General features: G+C 51.4%; 5 protein-coding genes across 5 annotated transcripts; 1 reads left to right on the forward strand and 4 right to left on the reverse strand.

The window, feature by feature from the left end:
- Positions 1-1,787: 1,787 nt before the first annotated feature.
- On the reverse strand, positions 1,788-2,915 carry INS49_004550 (uncharacterized protein; the record flags this gene model as incomplete). Its single annotated transcript, XM_043165339.1, has 1 exon — positions 1,788-2,915. One exon carries the CDS (start codon positions 2,913-2,915, stop codon positions 1,788-1,790), a length of 1,128 nt encoding a protein of 375 aa, XP_043018054.1.
- A 5,383-nt stretch (positions 2,916-8,298) lies between these two features.
- INS49_004551 (uncharacterized protein) lies at positions 8,299-9,025 on the forward strand (the record flags this gene model as incomplete). The annotated part of the gene is made up of 2 exons (XM_043165340.1): positions 8,299-8,643; positions 8,711-9,025. The coding sequence occupies 2 exons, from the start codon at positions 8,299-8,301 to the stop codon at positions 9,023-9,025; spliced, it is 660 nt and encodes a 219-aa protein (XP_043018055.1).
- Positions 9,026-9,632: 607 nt separating this feature from the next.
- On the reverse strand, positions 9,633-13,079 carry INS49_004552 (uncharacterized protein; the record flags this gene model as incomplete). Its single annotated transcript, XM_043165341.1, has 5 exons — positions 9,633-11,169; positions 11,223-12,450; positions 12,502-12,557; positions 12,617-12,867; positions 12,930-13,079. 5 exons carry the CDS (start codon positions 13,077-13,079, stop codon positions 9,633-9,635), a joined length of 3,222 nt encoding a protein of 1,073 aa, XP_043018056.1.
- Positions 13,080-14,235: 1,156 nt separating this feature from the next.
- On the reverse strand, positions 14,236-14,799 carry INS49_004553 (uncharacterized protein; the record flags this gene model as incomplete). Its single annotated transcript, XM_043165342.1, has 1 exon — positions 14,236-14,799. One exon carries the CDS (start codon positions 14,797-14,799, stop codon positions 14,236-14,238), a length of 564 nt encoding a protein of 187 aa, XP_043018057.1.
- Positions 14,800-15,989: 1,190 nt separating this feature from the next.
- INS49_004554 (uncharacterized protein) lies at positions 15,990-17,704 on the reverse strand (the record flags this gene model as incomplete). The annotated part of the gene is made up of 4 exons (XM_043165343.1): positions 15,990-16,226; positions 16,288-16,596; positions 16,668-17,500; positions 17,563-17,704. The coding sequence occupies 4 exons, from the start codon at positions 17,702-17,704 to the stop codon at positions 15,990-15,992; spliced, it is 1,521 nt and encodes a 506-aa protein (XP_043018058.1).
- Between the last annotated feature and the right edge of the window lie 298 nt (positions 17,705-18,002).

Consider the following 18,002-nt stretch of genomic DNA (forward strand, 5'->3'; position numbering starts at 1 on the left):
AAAAAGACAATACAACGTCCTGCGTGCATTTGTTACAGTTCTGCAGCGTCCTTGGAAGTCGCTCAAGTCAAGCTTGCATCACCAGACTGATCTGCGTCATGCGCTTCCTGAGATTCTTGAATGGCAATGCAAAAGACGGTTTATAGCAGCAGCGGAAGGATGGGCTTCACAATTATGGGGTTGGTGTGAGTTTGATCACGGAATCACATTAAGCAAGGATTTTCTAGAGGACAGTGACTTTACTCATCAATATGTCGTTCTGAGCCCCAAGCACTGAAGTTTCACAAGCTTTCTTGTTGCACTGTCCGAAAGTCTTTCTTCTCTCACTTCGCCTCAGCCGGCTCAAAAAAGTCCAATTCTTTTGGAAGACAACGTTCCATGGCTATATATCTCGCTGGAATCAATTTGGCTTGTTCTGTGTCGAATTTGCTCTGCTAACCAGCTCGACTGTCCATATCGAGGTCGCCTTGACGGACATACAGGTCGACCTTGCCATACCGCCCTCCAAGTCAACGCAACCTTCCAGCGAACATCTTACGGCTTTGCCGTCTTTTCTATAAATTTACAATTCAATTGCTTCGTTTGTAAAATCGTATAGGGAGAGGTATTCCAGGTGGCTATAACAGACAATAAGGAGTCAATTGCTATCTTATCCCATGAGCACAACACATTGCATTCCTGGTCTCATTACCGCTGCACAAATCACCGGCCCAATGCCTCCCGAGGATGGCGATCCTGGCCGGACATGATGCGGGTGCCTTTCGTGTGGGGCTTTTGGACATGTTGTTGGACTTCGCTTCTGCCAACACCATTCTCAGATCGTGCAAGAACACCAGCACTGCAAGACTTCGCTCCGCTGAGTCGAGCACCCTAGCCAACCTAGAGACCCCATGGTGTCCTTGCAGCCGGCCTCAGCCGTCGCAAGGCATTCCGCCTGGCAGTTCCTGCGGCCACCACCGAATTGACAAGGCCCAATCCTCCACTTGGCTGTGTTTCTTTTGTCGTGTTCCGCCGGGTGGGAACCCCCCGTGTAGGGTCTGGGTTTAGCAGGGGACTGGTCGGGGTTGTCGTTGTTGAGGGCGGCGAGGGTAGTAACAGAGCCGAGTGCTAGGAAGAGGACGGTAGTGGTGAGTCTCATGTTGGAAACTTGGTTCACTGAATGAATCAACGGGATTGGGTCAAATGCCCGGAAGGAAATCTTGATGCTGGATGGGGTGGAAGCGTGATGGTGTTGGAGGTCGAGGACACCCGTAAATGCGCTGCATAGAATGTTTTGTGGGAGGCTTTTATACCAATTTCATTCGGACTGGAGCATAGGAATGTTGTGGTACGAGACAAATAGTGAGAGGCGGTGTCACCGAGCTAGCACTCAGCTCCGAAGCATCGCATCCCAGCCTCAGCTCGTGTAGCAAGAGGCTTTTTAGATGCCGCGCAGAAATTAATGGGAGCCAGGACCATAACAGAAAGCTCTGACCAGGCTGTTATTGGTCGTTTTGTCGTCGACAACTCAACGTGGAACTCAGATCATGCCGTCCTCGCATCCGTGGCCCAAGTGTACAGTGATATCCCACTTTGCATCATCTCAAACGCCGCCAACTTTAGGATATTGAGATTGAGCCTTATTCGAATGGTAGCTACGTTAGGTAGGTGTAAAGTAATGCAGCATATTGATAGGCGTTTCTAGACCATTTAATTATGACAATTGTCAACTCGAGGTGAGAATGTGGTAGAAAGTATCGTGGTGTCTGGGTGATGCCGAGGCGCAAATGCCTACTAAAGCTATGCGCTCAATCCATGATTTCAGGATCTCTCCCCGTGTCAACAAATTCTCTGATTGCTCGAAGACCTTGCAAATCTCCTTCGATAGTGCCTGCTTTGTCACGGTCAACCCATCCCTCCGTGTGACCGCCTCCAAAGTCAGTAACCCACGCGTCCCCAGCGGTATCTACTAAAACATTGCTTGCCTTCACGTCGCCCCAGACGATGCCAGCCTTGTGGAGTGCCTCCACTGTGCCCGTCACCTGTCTCTTCCACTTATCTTTCAGATCGCTGCCGGAAGATCCTAGGTCAATGACCTTGTCGTGCAATGTGTCGTCAACCTGGATATAGTGCAACAAAAGGCCGATAACTTGCGATTTGTCGTCTTCGACGATGCCGTAGAGACGCGAGGTGCGCACCTCTTGCTGGTTGAACCTGGCCTTGAATATCTTCTCAAGAGTAAGGACTTCGTGGGCCCCAATGCTATCGTCTGGATCCTGGAAAGCCTTGAAAAACAATTGTTTGCCCTGGACCCGAACTCTGCTCGGCTCGTCAACGAGGATGTATGTTGGATCGTCCGAGAGAACTTCCACCTCTGCTGTTGCAAATATGGGGCATGTTGTCTTCCACAGAATTCCCGCGTTGCCAACAACATTTTCCATCTCGTCCCTCGCAAGGATGTCGCCTGGGACCAGGGTATCGTCTACGGCATTTAGGCTGGCATCGAAGCTTTCGCCGCTGAAAAAGTGCTGCAGGGTGATGGTTGCACCATCACTTGGTCGCGGGGCAATTTCCTCCAACGATGGCAGAAAGGGCCTGACGGCCCACTCATAACAACCATCCAGACTCAAGTCTAGCATCGGGTGTTGCGCGGGAGATTCGCCGCCTCTGTGCATATCGTCGTCGTCGTCCTCCTCTTCCTCATCTGAAGGCCATTCTCCCTCTGAGTCTAATTGCAGCATTTCAAGGTACTGATTGAATTCATCAAGTCTCGTGGGAGAGTTTTGGAATTCATCCGGACAGACCGTGATTGTCAGGGTCTTGCCGTGTATCTTGACGTTGACCACGAACCATCGCGTGTCTTCGTCTCGGTTACAAGGTGTGTGCCCGCATTTTTGATAATGCGGCCTCTGCGAGACTGCTTCGGGATTCTCCATAGTCAAGGGCAAAGATCCGACGTGCTGGGTTTCGGGTGGCGGACAAAAAGGTGAGAAAGAATGATCCGGAGTTGATGTTTGCTCGAAACCATCCAGTACCGAAGCGTGAGGATCACTTTAAAGTTTGGTGTTGGTGGGATGCCGGCCAATGGAAAATCTCAGCAGCGTTCCTTGCCGACCAGCCAAATAAGCAAAGGTTCCCAGGCAGGTCTGGCTGTATCAACCAATCACGTCTTCTTCTGCGATGCGCTAAGCGTGAAGCTAGGCCTGAAACCAGGTCCTACGTGGCTTGGGTGCAAGCCCGCGCAACTGGTCAAGCATAGACGCGCCTCGCCACCTCTGCCAACCTTCTAGACCAGAGAGAAGGTCGTACCTGGGGCCACCCAGGGATTCATATCCAAGAACTTCTAATTTTAAAGGAGGCAGTCTTCGGTCAACCTGGACACAGCGTTCCATCAATTCTACCAACACCTTCCAAAGTCCAAATTGATAGGGCACCAGTCCCTAATGCTACCTTGAAAAGGTTGGCCAGCCCTAGGGAGTACTATTTATGTTCGTAGGTGATTTTTCAGGTGACCCTCAAGGAGGGCGGTTTCATCGACTTCTCTATTTCTTGGATGCAGCCTATTCCATTGCAACAATGACTTCAAGACTCGCCTATTGGGATGTTTCTATCGTTAGAACCCAGTGGGAGTGCCCTGCATTAAGTGGACGTTTACTCCGCACGTGGGCTGGACGAAGTTGGAATCATCCGCCATTTCCATCATGTGCAATCGGAAGTCCGCCAGGATAGGCTCTTGGCTGAGGTGTATCTATGACCAGCAATTTTGGCACAATATGCTCTCACTTAAGGACAAGCAACATGGTTAATCCTATGGCCATTTCAACGGCCACTCACAGGCGAGTCGCTCCGTAAAGGATTTGTATTAGCAACCAACAGAATTTTGATGCTACCATCTCTCGCCAGCCTTGACTGAACTAGAAGGGCTCTCGACCCGGCCCTTTGGCCGTGACCGGTGTCATAGCATCATGTCTCGTCTTTGGACAAGATGGTTTTCACACATGTGCCAGCACTGCTCAAGGCCTCATGACTGGATGGAAAAAATCGGTGTTGGTGGTCACAGGTGCCCTGCTGTTTCTTTTTTCGAGCACAGAGACCGCCGTTAGAGGCCATCCCTTAGAGAAGGCCACCTTCTCCAGGTCTTGGATCATCAACTTGGGGGCTTGACTTTGACGTCAAGAATCTCGAGCTGAACTCACAGTATAAATGACTGACAACCTTCCCATGTAAAGAGAAAGTTAGCTCTCAACAGAGGTAACCAGTACTATTCTCACTTTTCTTTTCAAATTTGAAGATCACAGGATTCTTGTTAGCGTGCTGTCTTGAGCCTCGTCTTGTCCCATTTTACCATCCTTTCCTATATTTCTTTTCCCAATGTGCCATCGTACGACCAAACAATACTGGTGCGGTCACCAGAAAAGCCGCTTGTCAGACGCACGAAACTGCGGAAGAGCTCGCCGGCAGAACCGCAGGGGCCGGGACGGCAAGCTCCTGAACTGCCGGGAACGGACCCGGAACACAACCTTCGTCGTCGACAACTCCAAGACCTGTGGGGCCAGGGCATGCAGGGAGAACTTCGCGCGCAGCCACACCAGCAACTGGTATTGCTGCCGGTGCCGACAGCAAAACAGGGGCGACTACGATTGCTCTGGTCCTCCGGGCAGGCAGACCCACAGCGTCTGGGATGTCCCTGTGACGCCTTGCAACCATGAGCGTTGTGTGCGGTGCTGGCCACGGGTCCAGTGAATGGGATCCATCAAGTACTGTGCCCGGGAAGTATCAATCACAGCAGCGGGCGTACACGTCTCATGCTGGCTTACGTCGCTACAACGAGCAGACTGGATCCGCCGGACGGAGCTATCTGGTATTAGTTGTTGCTCAGTTACAGGCTCCTGCGGGACATGGGCCTGTGTATTTCGGCGGGGCGCGTTGCAATGCAGTCCTACACAAGCGGAGAACCCCAAACGAATCAGATTCGCCCGACGATATCTGGTCGATTGTTTTTGGTTTAGAGACTTTTGTGTTTGCCTTTCATTTTCGTTCATCGGTATGTTGTTCTTGTCGATTTGAGTTTAAACTCAATAGAATGCAAGAGATGTCAGAAGTCAGGGTTCATACAGTGGCGATCATCGAATCAAGCATCTTAGATGGTAGTCGGCTGTTTCCACTCTTTATTCAATACTAGCAATCTCGGTACATTGAGACGTCTTGGTGTGTATGATTCCTGGTTCATAGTTAAGAGGGGTTAAAAGCCCTTTCTCTTTCTTTTTTCGTTTTAAAAAAAAGAAAACAAAAAGAACTCGTTAAAATTCTTGTCTGATCTCATGTAATCTCAAACGAAATTTGATTGTCCTCTAAACTGAGAAGGAAGATGTGTGTGATGGTTGCTGTGTATTACTTAAGACCAATTCGTACAAGCCCTCTGGGCCTTCCTTTCCACAACCTCCGTAGTTCAAAGCAGACGGTCCAATTTGTGCCAACCCACAAGGCGATGTATCATGTCACAATGTCTGCGGCTAGGTGTAGAGAGGTTTGACAAGGAAAAAGCGTGGTTGTACAGGAACCACAGAGCACAAGCCGAAAGCAAAGCATCACACGAACAAGAGAACCTGTAGAAGTAGGAACAGTCGGGTGGCATCTGGGAAAAAAAGCTCTCGTCGTCTATATTCGTCTATATTCCGATCAATAGTCATTCACTGCCTTGTAAAATGGTTTGGATCCGGCTGAACCCCAGTGCACCTTCTAGCCGTGAGAGGTCATCCAGCGGATATCAGCATTCTGATGGGGAGGGCTCGAAAGGCTCGGCAGTTCCAGAGTAAACTCCTTAACAGCTTCCCGGGAAAGATTGTAACCGTTCCACCCAGCAGATGGAAGGAGACGCTGGTGCCTATCAGCACTGCCGCGGCACAAACTGAGATCTTCAGGTGCGCATGAGCGGTAACACAATGGCGGTTGTCTAGGCGAGCTACACTTGTGGGATGCAAGCAAGGTCAGCTTGGTTGGCCCTCCTCCACCAGGCATGTGCGTTGGTTTCGTGGGCATCGATGCAGCTAGCCAGCTGTTGGTAGCTTACACTGCCCCCCTCCCCCAGCCTTCAAGTTCTTGGATTCCATGGGATGACAATGCAGCTTCAGTAAATGTTGTGCATGCATGCCGTTTCATCGCCAGGTTTAGAAGAGGACAAGAAATTCTTCGGATGTTTGTGTGGCGTCCACATTCAAAAAGCAGTCCTGGTTTTTTTTCCCTCAAAGAATCAGGACAAGTGAAAGTGTATAAATCCCCTCTCATTCTGTGGCCCGAACCTTTACCCCTCCGTTGCTGCTAGACTCACTCGCCTTTCAACGGGTTTCGCGGAATGAGGCCTGTTCCAACGCTTTGAGACGAGCTTGCATTATCTGAATTAATTCGTGGCGCTGTGAAGGAAACAGCGTTAGCGAGAGTCGCCACCGACATAATGCTCCATCGGCAAGAGCAACTCAAAACCCGAGGGAAGTGGAGCATCGGAATTTGGGACCGTTTCAGCAGGTTGACCGGCTGGAGAAAGAGTGCTTTCATCAACACTATTCTGGTCTCTATTGTATTGCTGGTCCTGGTTATTTCTCACATTTTTCTTTGGACAACATCAGGCAACCCGGTCGGATATCACATCATCCATTCTGGCAGGTGTGCTGGGAACGGCGTCGGTCGTCTAAACACGCTGCTTCATTTAATGGTCAACGTTCTCTCGACACTCGTGCTTGCATCTACGAACTTTTTCATGCAGGTCCTTAATGCACCCAGTCGATCAGAGCTTGACAGTGCTCATGAGAAGTGCTCCTGGCTCGATGTTAGTGTGCCCTCACCTCGGAACGCCTTCAGCGTCTGCCGCTTCAAAACAATCATGTGGCTACTTTTCTTCCTATCATCGGTCCCCATACATCTGCTTTTCAATTCGGCTATTTTCTCAACAGACAATCGCGGATCCAGGTTTAGCTACTTTGTTTTTGACGAATCTGTGCTGAATGGAGGAGCCGTATATGCTCCCGGTGCAAGCCTTTCAATACCTTACTACTTCATGGACTTGGAAGTCCACGATTACTACAACCATAGCACGAGCACTTGGACAAACCTATCAGCTCTGGATGACATGAAGGAGTGGTATTTGGACAAGGTATATCGGAATCGAAGCCTGGATGTTCACGCAGTCGTGGAAGATATACGCAATGGTCGCTGGCACAAGCTTGACAACAGCAACTGCAACGCCTTATACAACACGACCTATTGCTCGGGGCTTCGAGCGTATCGAAGCGTCGCTCTCATCCTGTGCGGATCTTCTGGGTGGAATCGTTCGCATTCATGGGACCTACCCGCGAATGAATCTTCCTTCTGGGATGCATATGTGCCGAGAGATGTCAACAATTCTTTGTGGATTTCTCATTCGTCAAACTATTCGCAATATTCTTGCAGGTTGGTGCTTAGGTCTTCTTGCATGAACCTTTGCAGCTCCGCCATGGGATTCGATGACAGTGATTCGGACATGTGGAACTATTCTCTCTTCCCCCACGCCAACCTTGCCAACCTTGCCCAACTTGTTTCAATCCCGCCTGCTCCAGATTTTGCAAGCTCACGCATGAGCGTCGAATACTGCATGGCAGAACCTCTTGAAACCGTTTTTCAAATCGGACTAGCTTCGACTTTGCTGTGGGTCGTTTCTATCTGGTATTCTACCCGTCTCGTTTTGTCTATTTTTCAAATGCGGAGTGTTCGGCTGCTAATATTAATCTGTTGATAAGCGTTTCACTGAAGTTGGTTCTCTGCCTGGTTGTCATCACTAAATTGGGAACCGAAACTTCTCTCGTGACTCTCGGGGACGTGATAGAATCGTTTATCAACCACCCACCGCATTACTTGCTAGGTTCCTGCCTCCTCCACCAAAACTTGTTGAGGTCGCATAAACCTGACAGCGGGCATTCGCTTGTCCCTGGACCACTACAGTGGAGAACCAAAGTGCATCGAAGATGGCATGCCGTTCCAAAACGAACTTGGCTGTCTTCCTACTTCACATTTGCAATTGGAATTGCGCTATTGATCTACTTCTATAGTACTCCGTATCCGGAGTTACGCTGGTAAGTGGCACTGAAGTAACTCAATGTTCGTCCCAGGCTTAGTTGTGGTCTCGTCTTTAGGCAGGGTTCTTTTGGCCAGGATGTCGAGAATGGGACGATATTGTTCCCAAACGGCTTCTCGCCCACTTTTGAACAGGCCATCTTAATTGCGAACTCTCCACAGCTTTTCTTATCTTTCGCATACCTCGCATTCAATGGCCTTTTCACCAGGCTGCACATGGCCAAGGAATGGTCTACTATGAGCATCCGGTACAAGGCGCTACGAGTAACCAATCCCCAGGGTCAGCAGAGTTCGACTTACTTCCTTCAACTTCCGTACCGATACAGCGTGCCATTGCTGATCATCAGCGCCTTGCTTCACTGGGTTTTGTCTGGGTGTATCTACCTGCTCGTCATGAAAGGCGGTTACTTCGACACATACGGGTCGGATGGACCTTTCAGCTCAGTTATGGCTGTCGGACACTCCATGAAGTCACTCTTCACAATGATGATTTTGGCCATATTCTTGGCATTCATACCACCTGTATTCGGCCGCATATCCCTGCCACCCAACACCGTCGTGGTGGGCTAGCAACTCCCTCGCCATCGCCGCCGCTTGTCAGGTCTCGCTACTTGTCGGCCAAAACCAGCCCCGGCCAGAGAAACCCTACCACGAATCTACGGCTGTACCCGAAGACGACGAGATCGAGTTGCGCCGTCTCATGGCGCCCAGTTCCAGCGTCTTGACCCGTGATGACCAGGCATCGGAATCCCGGAACGACGAGGAGGTGTGGAAGGACACGCTGCTTCGTGTCTCACAGAGTAAGATCAGATGGGGTGTGGTGAAGATGCCATCATCATGGGAAGAGCAGTTCAACAGGCGAGACATTGCAGTTGAGCACATCAGTTTTGGTCTTCCAGAAGACGATGTGCAGCAGCCTGTCGTGGGGCACTGGTATGCATGAGCACCTGTGTCTTGACTTTGGCAATGGATATTCCATGAAACCTGTGATTATAGTTTTTGTGTAGCCACGGAGTGCTTGTTTTAGGATGAGTGGATTGCGGACATACCTGGAGCCAATTATCTCGGCCATGCTCCTGTAGCTGATAGCCCGTGGCATGTTATGCAGACCGCGTCGACCTCCCTGCTCATTCCTTGACCTTGTTCGTGTGAGTTTCAGAAGCCTATGATGTCCGATTGCAAGTTTGTTTGCTGAGGCTCTGATTGAACAGAATTCTCTCGGCTATCAACGGGAATACCAGCACTTTAAGAACAAAACTTTGAATTAGTTTGGTATGTGCTGAGTATTTGTGATTCTTGTCCTCCTCGAATCTCTCATTGCTTAGATTCACTGCCGTTGTGGGCTTTGGCAGTCAATACATCAAGGTCATTTCATGTTAGCTTCACACGCATTGCAATTTGCAGACACAGAACTATTCAGAGGTTCATTTTCCAGCGACATACTTCGCCCTCAAAAGTACACCGGGTTGGTCTTGTCATGTTCCCTGAAATGTAAATACACTCGCACCGCAACACCTTTTCGTCTCTTGGTTGACTCATCTTGCGACCAGCTAATCACTGTCAACAACCACCGCACCCTCAGTGGGGACCTCAGCTCCCCACTGAAGCAGCGCAGTTTTCACCCTCTCTCTGGCATCCTCCATCAGCTCCTTGTCCGAACTTGACTCAGTGTGGTACCACTTAGGTGTTGTATTCTCGCAGATTTTCAAGGGAGCCTGGGTCCAGGTCCAGCGGTCATTATTTTCAATCTGCACTTCGTCACCAAATGGATACACCCCATTGGTCGTGCCAGTGGCGTTGGGGTTGGCTCCCTCGAAGAGCAAGTCATGTACCCAACGGTCTTCAAGGTTGCTGACGGCGAATTGCAGCGGCGTGAAGACATAGCCAGGTACCTCGGGCCGCACTCCACGCTCGAGGAGCATCTTGAGCATCTTGCCCGTCTTGGCGCCGCCGTCCTGGTCGTCCAGGCTCTTGTGGCCATACGCGTGGTAGAAGAGGTCCATGACCAGCTCTTTCTCGCCCGAGAAGTCGGCCCTCGCGTCAATCAGGGCCTGAAGGAAGTCAACGTCCCGTCGCGTTACGGACAGTTGCATCACGCTCATTGGTTCGGTTCCCTCGACTTTGAAGTTCCTCGTCAGCTCGAACTTGTCTCTCCAGATGTCCCTCTTGGTGGACTCTGAAAGGTCTGCAAGGTACATCTTGGCTAGCTCCGGCCACTGAAGCAACATCAGGCTGACTAGAACACTTGTCTCGGGCATTTTTGGCTCATTCTCTCGCTCGAATGGAGATGTCTTTGTCCAGTTGGGAAAGTTGGCTTTGGTTTTCAGGTTTGGAAAAGCTCCGGATCTCGGTAGATTGTGTTTGCTGTTCCATTTCAAGCACTCAATCACATCTTTCCAAACTGATTTGTCTTGAATTATGAGGTCCCTCCGCTCTTTGAGAGCCTTGTCGGTCATCTTTAGGCAATATTCTTCGTAGCGGCTCGGGCATCTCGCCTCAGGGTGCCGGAAGCTGCCAAACTGGCGCAGACCGCCGAAGATGACTCGGAGTTCCAGATTCTCGATCAATTCTTTCGACAAGGCGAATTCCTTGACCTCTCCCAGTGCAGTTTCCTTGTCAAAAAGGTATTCCTTGACTGTGTAATGGGCCACTGAAACTTGTGTCTTGACACCGACACTCTCCTCGGGATCGTTTGGATCCAACCGGTGATCCCTGACACGGGTGTAGATAGTCTCGGGGCGCCGAGGGAGGGCTGACACCGTGATCAAGCATCCAAGGATCTTTTGAAGGTGAGTCAGGCCGAAGTTATGGGCATTTCCATGTGGAACATCGAATCGAGACGCCTCGACGAGCACATCGGCGCATGGCACTGCTGAAGATGGACTGCAGATAAGTGCCAGCGCAGTGCGCGCGAAGTTACGATTGTGTTCATTTTGGCCCCGACCGTCCGGGAGCAGCTTTGTTATCATGTGCTCGTAAGTGCCGAAAATGTCCGGGGGTATCTTTTCGAGCATCTCGGAGATCGAATCCAGGTCGCATAGGTTCGACCGGATTATGATGTCGACTTGGCATGCAGCCCATCTGAACCTTTCGCAACATTAGCTGGATCTATAGAATGACAGGGAGGTCCGGTGACTTACATCCCCTTTGCTCTCTTAGCAATGAGACTGATGACTTCCTGTAGACCTTCGTTGTTTAAGCCTGCATACGTCTCGAACGTCCCATTGGAATGTAGCTGGCTCGCTACGAAGATGCGGATGGCCTCTTTGACGTCTGGGTTTTCGTCCATGGATAGAATGGTGCAGCCCGCCTTTCTAACACCAGGAAGACAATGGCCGACAGAATCGATCTCCATGGGGTCGAAGCCGTATGACTCCTCAGCGGGGCTCATGGATATCGATCGTACCGGTCCGCTGTGGTAGGATGGCACATCACCTGAAGGAGCTCTGATCTCCGACCTACTTGTTCTCTGAGAAGTAAGCGAGAACTCGGAGGCACCCCCCGAGGGTGTCCGTCCGCGCTCCCACGGATTTCCGACTGGTGCAGGAGGGGGCATGCCATCGAATCCAGACAAATTCACGCCACCACGTTCCTTGAGTAGATCTGATGGCCTTTTCGGAGTCAGGAATACACGGTTCTTCAGGGTTGTCGGTGTGGGGTGCTGGCCGCGGCGGTCCTGAGGGGGCTGAATCGCCATAATGGCAGTGGAAATATCGACCTCGTTCCTGCTTGTGAAGCAGAGTGACACATGCTGCCATTCGGGATCCGCCCCAATGGTAGTCAAGATGTTGAGCAGCGCATCCCGTGGCGCCGGGCTCTCGTCGACAGCATCAACAACGATACATACTTGCTGCTTGAACTCCTTTGCGATGTGTTGCGTCACAGCCAGGAGGCACTCCAATAGACTCTGGACATTGAGATCATGCTTCTCGTAAAGGTCCTCCAGCTTCTTCGGGATTGTCGCTTGGCTTTTCGAGGTTCGCGTTTTCGGGCGACTGACTTGAGCGGTCAGATCTCTGATGACCCATCTGAGGAATGAGCATGCCTCTTGGGATGAGGTGTGGCCCTGTTTCTGGCGTTCGTGAGAGCAGTAGTAGTAAGAGACCCCTTTGTGCTGGTATTTAGATATGACGTTGTCGATGGCAAAAGATGCTAGGACAGTCTTGCCGGCGCCGGGGAGTCCGTGTATCCAAAGGAAACGAGCGTTGTTGGCCGAGCCTCCCCTCCACCAATCGTTCCATTCCAACGAATTTGCAAGCCAGTCACAAGTGCCCTCCTCTCGTAACGCTTGTTTCTGGCGGTGGAATTCGTGGGCATCGATGCCTTCAGGCTTGAGCCACTGCAAAATGTTTCGTCTTTCGTACTCGTCTGTCGCAGATGTTAGCTCTAGTCATGAGTGTCGACGTGATCTGTACTTACTGGTTTGGGAGGTCTGAATCTGGCGAATTTCATTCTGCACGTCTCTGAGTTTTACACTATAAACTCGTTAGAAGGAGAACAAGAACAATGCGGGGATTCTGGCCACCCCACTCACGCATGTTCGATTTGCAGGCTGCTGATAATGACTTCCATCCCCTTCCGAAGTTGAGTCAAAAGCTCATTGACCTGGTTTCCGGCCGCAAAGGTCCAGGTGAACCTCTTTCGGAGACTGGGCGTCTGGAATGGCTGCAAGACACGGTTCAAGTCCTCCACGATACTTTTGACTTCAAGCAGCCCTCCATTCTCAAATTTCCGCCTCAGACGGTCAGCAGATTCATCATCGTCCTCCAGGAATTCTGAAAGAGTCTTTCGCGGATGTCAGTGGGCCGCAGCATTTTGCGCACTCCTCGCACTAGGTTTGAACTCACCTGAAGTTGCGGTCGCCAATTACATGCCTCGGCGTTGAGTTGCTTGATCTCCTCTGGTGCGTGTGCCGCTCTCCTGATGATGTGAAAGCAGAATTTTGCCGTGTTTCCAAGCCCCTCTACGATCGCGAGGACGGTTGCAGGTTCCGCCATGGTTGCTGCTGGTGTGCTGCTGGTGTGCTGCTGGTGGATGGTTGGTCAGGGGGTAAAAAGAGGCAAAGGGAGTTGGGTGAGGAGACCAAGTTTATAACATCAAGCCAAAACTTTTCCCTTTCAATGAACCGCTCCTAAGGATCATGTCAACGTCATTGCAGCATCCAGTGCCAGGTTGCCATGGCAGCATTCAGCACCACCTAGGCATCAGTACATAGTACGCGAACAAATTCTACGACTTGACAGTGTATGCAAAAGTCTCAACATGTTATCTGCAATGAATTCATCAGCTACTGGGTCTCATTTTTGAGACTAGGAATACTGCATATGCTAGGGAAAGTTACTTTGTCAAACAAATACATCTAATCTACATACTATGAACTCTGATGATCTACATCACTCTCGTTCGTACAGTATCCAATGATTTCAGCAGGGTGCATATGAAAGACATCCCGCCAGGCGAGAGCTTTCGAAGAAAAAGGCGGGGATTATCTCTTTCTCGAGAAGTGGTAGCCGTCACTAAGCAGCTTTGATCATCTAAGTCACAGGCAGCAGTATTTCAAGTTTCTGCACAGGTTCTACCAGGCATCTCGGCCTAGCCGACTCCGGCCTGAAACAAATCACCACAAAATGTGTAAGACAAGACGAGCCCAGTAAATTCCAGCCTGCGCCTTCCCAGGCTTGCATGCAAATTACTACGAAGGGAGCAGAAACAGAAGCAGAGCTTCAGAATCATAGCTCAAGACAAACAAAGTCGGTGGGAGGCACCCACAGATTCAGCTGTGTATTAGACAATGCAAAGGCTGGTGGTGATGGAGGAGCAGTCGATTCATTCAAACTCCACGTACGTCAGGAAAATGGAAATGATTACTGCGACGGTATTGGCAGAGCTTATCTGCGGATGCCACTCACTCAACACGTAGAAAGGCTGGAGTATGTGATTTGACATGTGTAATCATTGCTATATACAGTTTAACTACACGTAGTTAAGCTACAGACGCCCGCGGAGCGCCGGAGCCATACGTCAATTGCTCATCAATATACATCAAGAAACGTAGATAAAGCCGAACGCCATTAATCCATGCATGCAGCACGCGCGCTCACTTATCCTCTCCACTCCGCTCCATCAAATGCTCACTCCCAGCTCAAGATGGACTTAAGCCTTGAAGACACGACGAGCCTTGTCCGAAGGGGGCTTGTCGCTGTCGATGGACTCGAGGCCGGGGATGTCCTCGTACGTGCACAGGGTGCCGCAGTCGAAGATTTCGCCGGCGCCCTGGCGGTAGTTGCGCACGGTGAAGCTCTTCGCGTCCGGGCTGGCGAGGTATGTCCAGCGGGGGGCGACGAGCGGGGTGGACTCGCCCGAGACGGAGCCGGGCGTGTCCTGGTTGAAGCCGATCCACAGCTGGGTGGTGCCGATGTAGGGGCCGGAGCCCGTGACGAAGCGGCCGCCCAGGTTGTTGTAGTTGTAGACGACCTTGTCGATGACGAAGGTGGGCAGGTTGTCTCCGTCGGGCCATGTGGCGTTGGTGATGAAGTCGACGGTCGCGCCGTACTCGGACGCCGTGGACCGGAAGCGGATCTGCTTGGTCACGGCCGGGTCGGGCAGCTGGATGAGGGAGGAGGCGTCGCCGCCGTCGCTCTGGGCCATGACGGAGGGGAGGCTGGCGGCCATGAGGATGCCCTGGAAGACGGCCGAGGTGACGCTGCTGAACTGCATTTTGGGTGTGGTTGTGGTATCGAAAACGACTGATGTGTCAAAAAAGAGTGTCTAGACTCGAATAAAGAGTCTCGCCGGCGAGGATTGTAAGAGGCGGCTGGAAACGAAAAGCAGTTGGCAGTTGAGAAGAGACAGGATGATGCTGATAGTGAGAGTCAAGTCCTGCCTGGAACCGTGAGAGACCTTGCTGATCTATATAACTTCCGTGGATACCTTGTGGAAGCTTATCGCAGTCTTGCCGTATCAACCGCGAAATATCCTGTGTAGGGCGCCGAGTCACCGTCGGAACCGGTGTGGTCGGCGCAGGGCTGGGGTGGTCATGACTCGGAAGGGTGGTTCGTACAAGTCAGTCAAGCCTCCTTTACAGGGAAGCCAAGCATTGCAGCCACTCTATCGAGCGGCTGTGATTTGCCTATGCCCGTTTCGATCTCCATCGTTCGTCTCATCCGCCCCAGCTCACCATCCCTTTCATCAATCCGTACCTATATTTATAATGAGCATCTTCACACTTCCCCTCTGCGGCTGAGTCGAGCAGGAAACGGCCCGCCGAAACGTGCACGTGGTTGCGCCTGCAATCAGAAAACCGGACTTTCGTGCTCACACGCAGGCTGAGTTAAGCTTATCCCTGGATAAAATGTTAACAAAGCTTTCCACCCTTGAGCTTGTGTGGGGCGATCCAGCCCATGCACCTAGAGTGCTGTTCCCTAAAAAATAAATGGTTTTCGATGCGCTCCCTGGACATACGGCATCCAAAGGACGATGTCGTGATGGTTGCTTACGACATCTGGATACTACGCTGGATCCTAGCCAGGTCAGCAACAAATGGAGCCAAAGCCTGCCTTTCTGTTTTCATGCTGTTCAATCCAGCATGTTTGCGCTCATTCAGAGCCTGTGTCTTGACCTAGACAACTTGAACATCACTGCACACAGTTACGACTGGAGGACCAACTTGAGAAACCAGGCTTAAATACGGTGAGAGCGAGAGAGCAAAATATCTTTTAGCTTGATTTCTTTTATCGGTCGCCAAGTTCGCGATATCCGTGGTCAGATGACGGATAGACTATCTCCTTTTGTATCGCAGTGGGTTGTATCCGATGCACGAATACAACGATCTGGTACACACGTGCGGGTAGCAAGTAGGCACCGACGAGAACCACGGGACATGTTTATAATTTGGATCCATCGATAACCTAGAGATTACGATGAAAGGATGGCGCTCCCAGCTGTTCACGCCATCTACGACCCCTGAACATGAGGATGACCACGCCAGAGTACAATGACAAGCCGCAGATGGCCACAACAGCCCAAGCGATGCCAAAGGTGGTCTTCTCCGCGAAAGGGATCATGTAGAAGCCCAGAGTAAACGAGAACACCTGACGGCCAAAGTTGAGCAAGGTTGAAATCTCAGCCGACTGGGGCTTGTAACACTGCACAAAAGAGTCCAGTCAGTACGCTCCGAGGCTCAAGGTCATAGGAGGTGGGACTTACATCCGTGATGTAGGCATAGATGTTAGTCGTGACGATCTGCAAGCCGACTGCTGCAATTGCAATTCCCATGACAGGACCCATGTAATGCGTCTTGAATTGGAAGCAAAGACCCTCGATGATGACTCCGATGGGGATGAGTATGGCTCCGGGAATCGTAGCGTACAGGCGACTCTCCGGATTAATATCGCCATTGTGTGCTTTTGCATGCAGGTATACAAGTCGATCGGATACAGGACCTGCTGAGATCTCTCCGATGAGGGTACCGATAAAAGTAGATAGGCCGATCGCGAGACCTATGCCGACAGTATCCTGTCCAATATAAACGTCAGTGATCCCCTTTGCCATGCTTTGCTCGAATCGTGGGTGGAAAGAAGCCTTACAAAATGGTAGATGCCTCCAAACGCTGCTGCGCCGGTCACAGCAAACAACACACTGCCGAGTCCGAAATGAATGGCGTAGTACAGCGCTGGAAAAAGCACGCTCGGGTATCGCAGCATCAAAAAGACATGTGTAAAGTCCCATAGCTTCAGCTTTCTCTTGGCTGTGCCAGCCTGGGATCTGAAAGTGAAGAGCCCCAGCCAGCTGCCAGATTCCTGCAAGGACTCTCCAGTAGCGTTGTTGCGATGGTATAGTGTCTCCGGAAGGGCGAAGAGCAGCAGGACCCAGGCGGAGCCAAGAATGATAGCGGGAATCCAGAAACACCACCTCCAGCCAAGGTATTTCGCGATGGGCCCGCCGATCATGCCAGCGACATGTGCGCCGTTGGTGACAAAGACGGTGTACACTCCCATGAACCTGCCGCGCTCATGCATGAAGAACATATCAGCCACGCAGGCCGCACCGATACCCATCCCAGCCGAGGTGCCCACACCGACGAAGAACCTGGCCACGAGGACACCGGACCACGTGGGCGCGGCGGCCGACGCGGCATGGCTGGCTACCCCGACGGCGGTGACGACGAGGAAGACGGGCCGGCGGCCGTAGACGTTGGCTATCGGGGCGAGGAATAGCGGCGCGATGCCGGCGCCGAGGATGGCGACGTTGGTGCAGTAGGACGCAGTCGTGACGGAGATGTGGAAGGACTTTGACACGGGGACGAAGGCACTGTTGATGACGGCCTGGGTGAATGGCCCGAGAAAGGCGAGGTAGGAGACTTGGAAGAGCACCCAGAGCTTGAGTTTGAAGGGCCAGTTGAGAGGGTCCTTGGCGTCGTCTGAGTAGAGGTCGGTTAGATATAGTTCGAACCCTAAAGATCGTATCATGCAGTCCACGTACTTGAAGGCTGCGGCCTCAATGGGAGCCCATGAGCATCAAGTTTCAGGGAGCCGGTCTCCTTAGAGGCATTGTGAGCTTGATCTTCAAGGTGGGAAACATCGTGCTTGGCCGAAGCCTGCACCTCCGATTCTCGTTTGGTCATATCTGATGACAACTGGAGAAAAGGAACAATATGATGCAAAGAGACGAAGAGAATTTCTGGGCGCGTACCGTGTTTGTATGCAGATCATTTCGATCTGGTAGAGTGATCGAACCGATGCTACCTGCCGATACACTGAGACGGTTGGTCGGATACAGTGCGGAGTAGACTAGCCGTAGGCTAAGTCCTGAGCGATGGAATTAAGCCTTTATGATTGGCATTATACCGTTGCATGGCACGGCCTGTAGATGGCGTACGCCACGTGAGGCTCGCGAGACTCGCGACGTTTTAACTGGTGGGA

This window comes from Diaporthe citri, assembly GCF_014595645.1.
Source record: "Diaporthe citri strain NFHF-8-4 chromosome Unknown scaffold_12, whole genome shotgun sequence".
Taxonomy (NCBI): domain Eukaryota; kingdom Fungi; phylum Ascomycota; class Sordariomycetes; order Diaporthales; family Diaporthaceae; genus Diaporthe; species Diaporthe citri.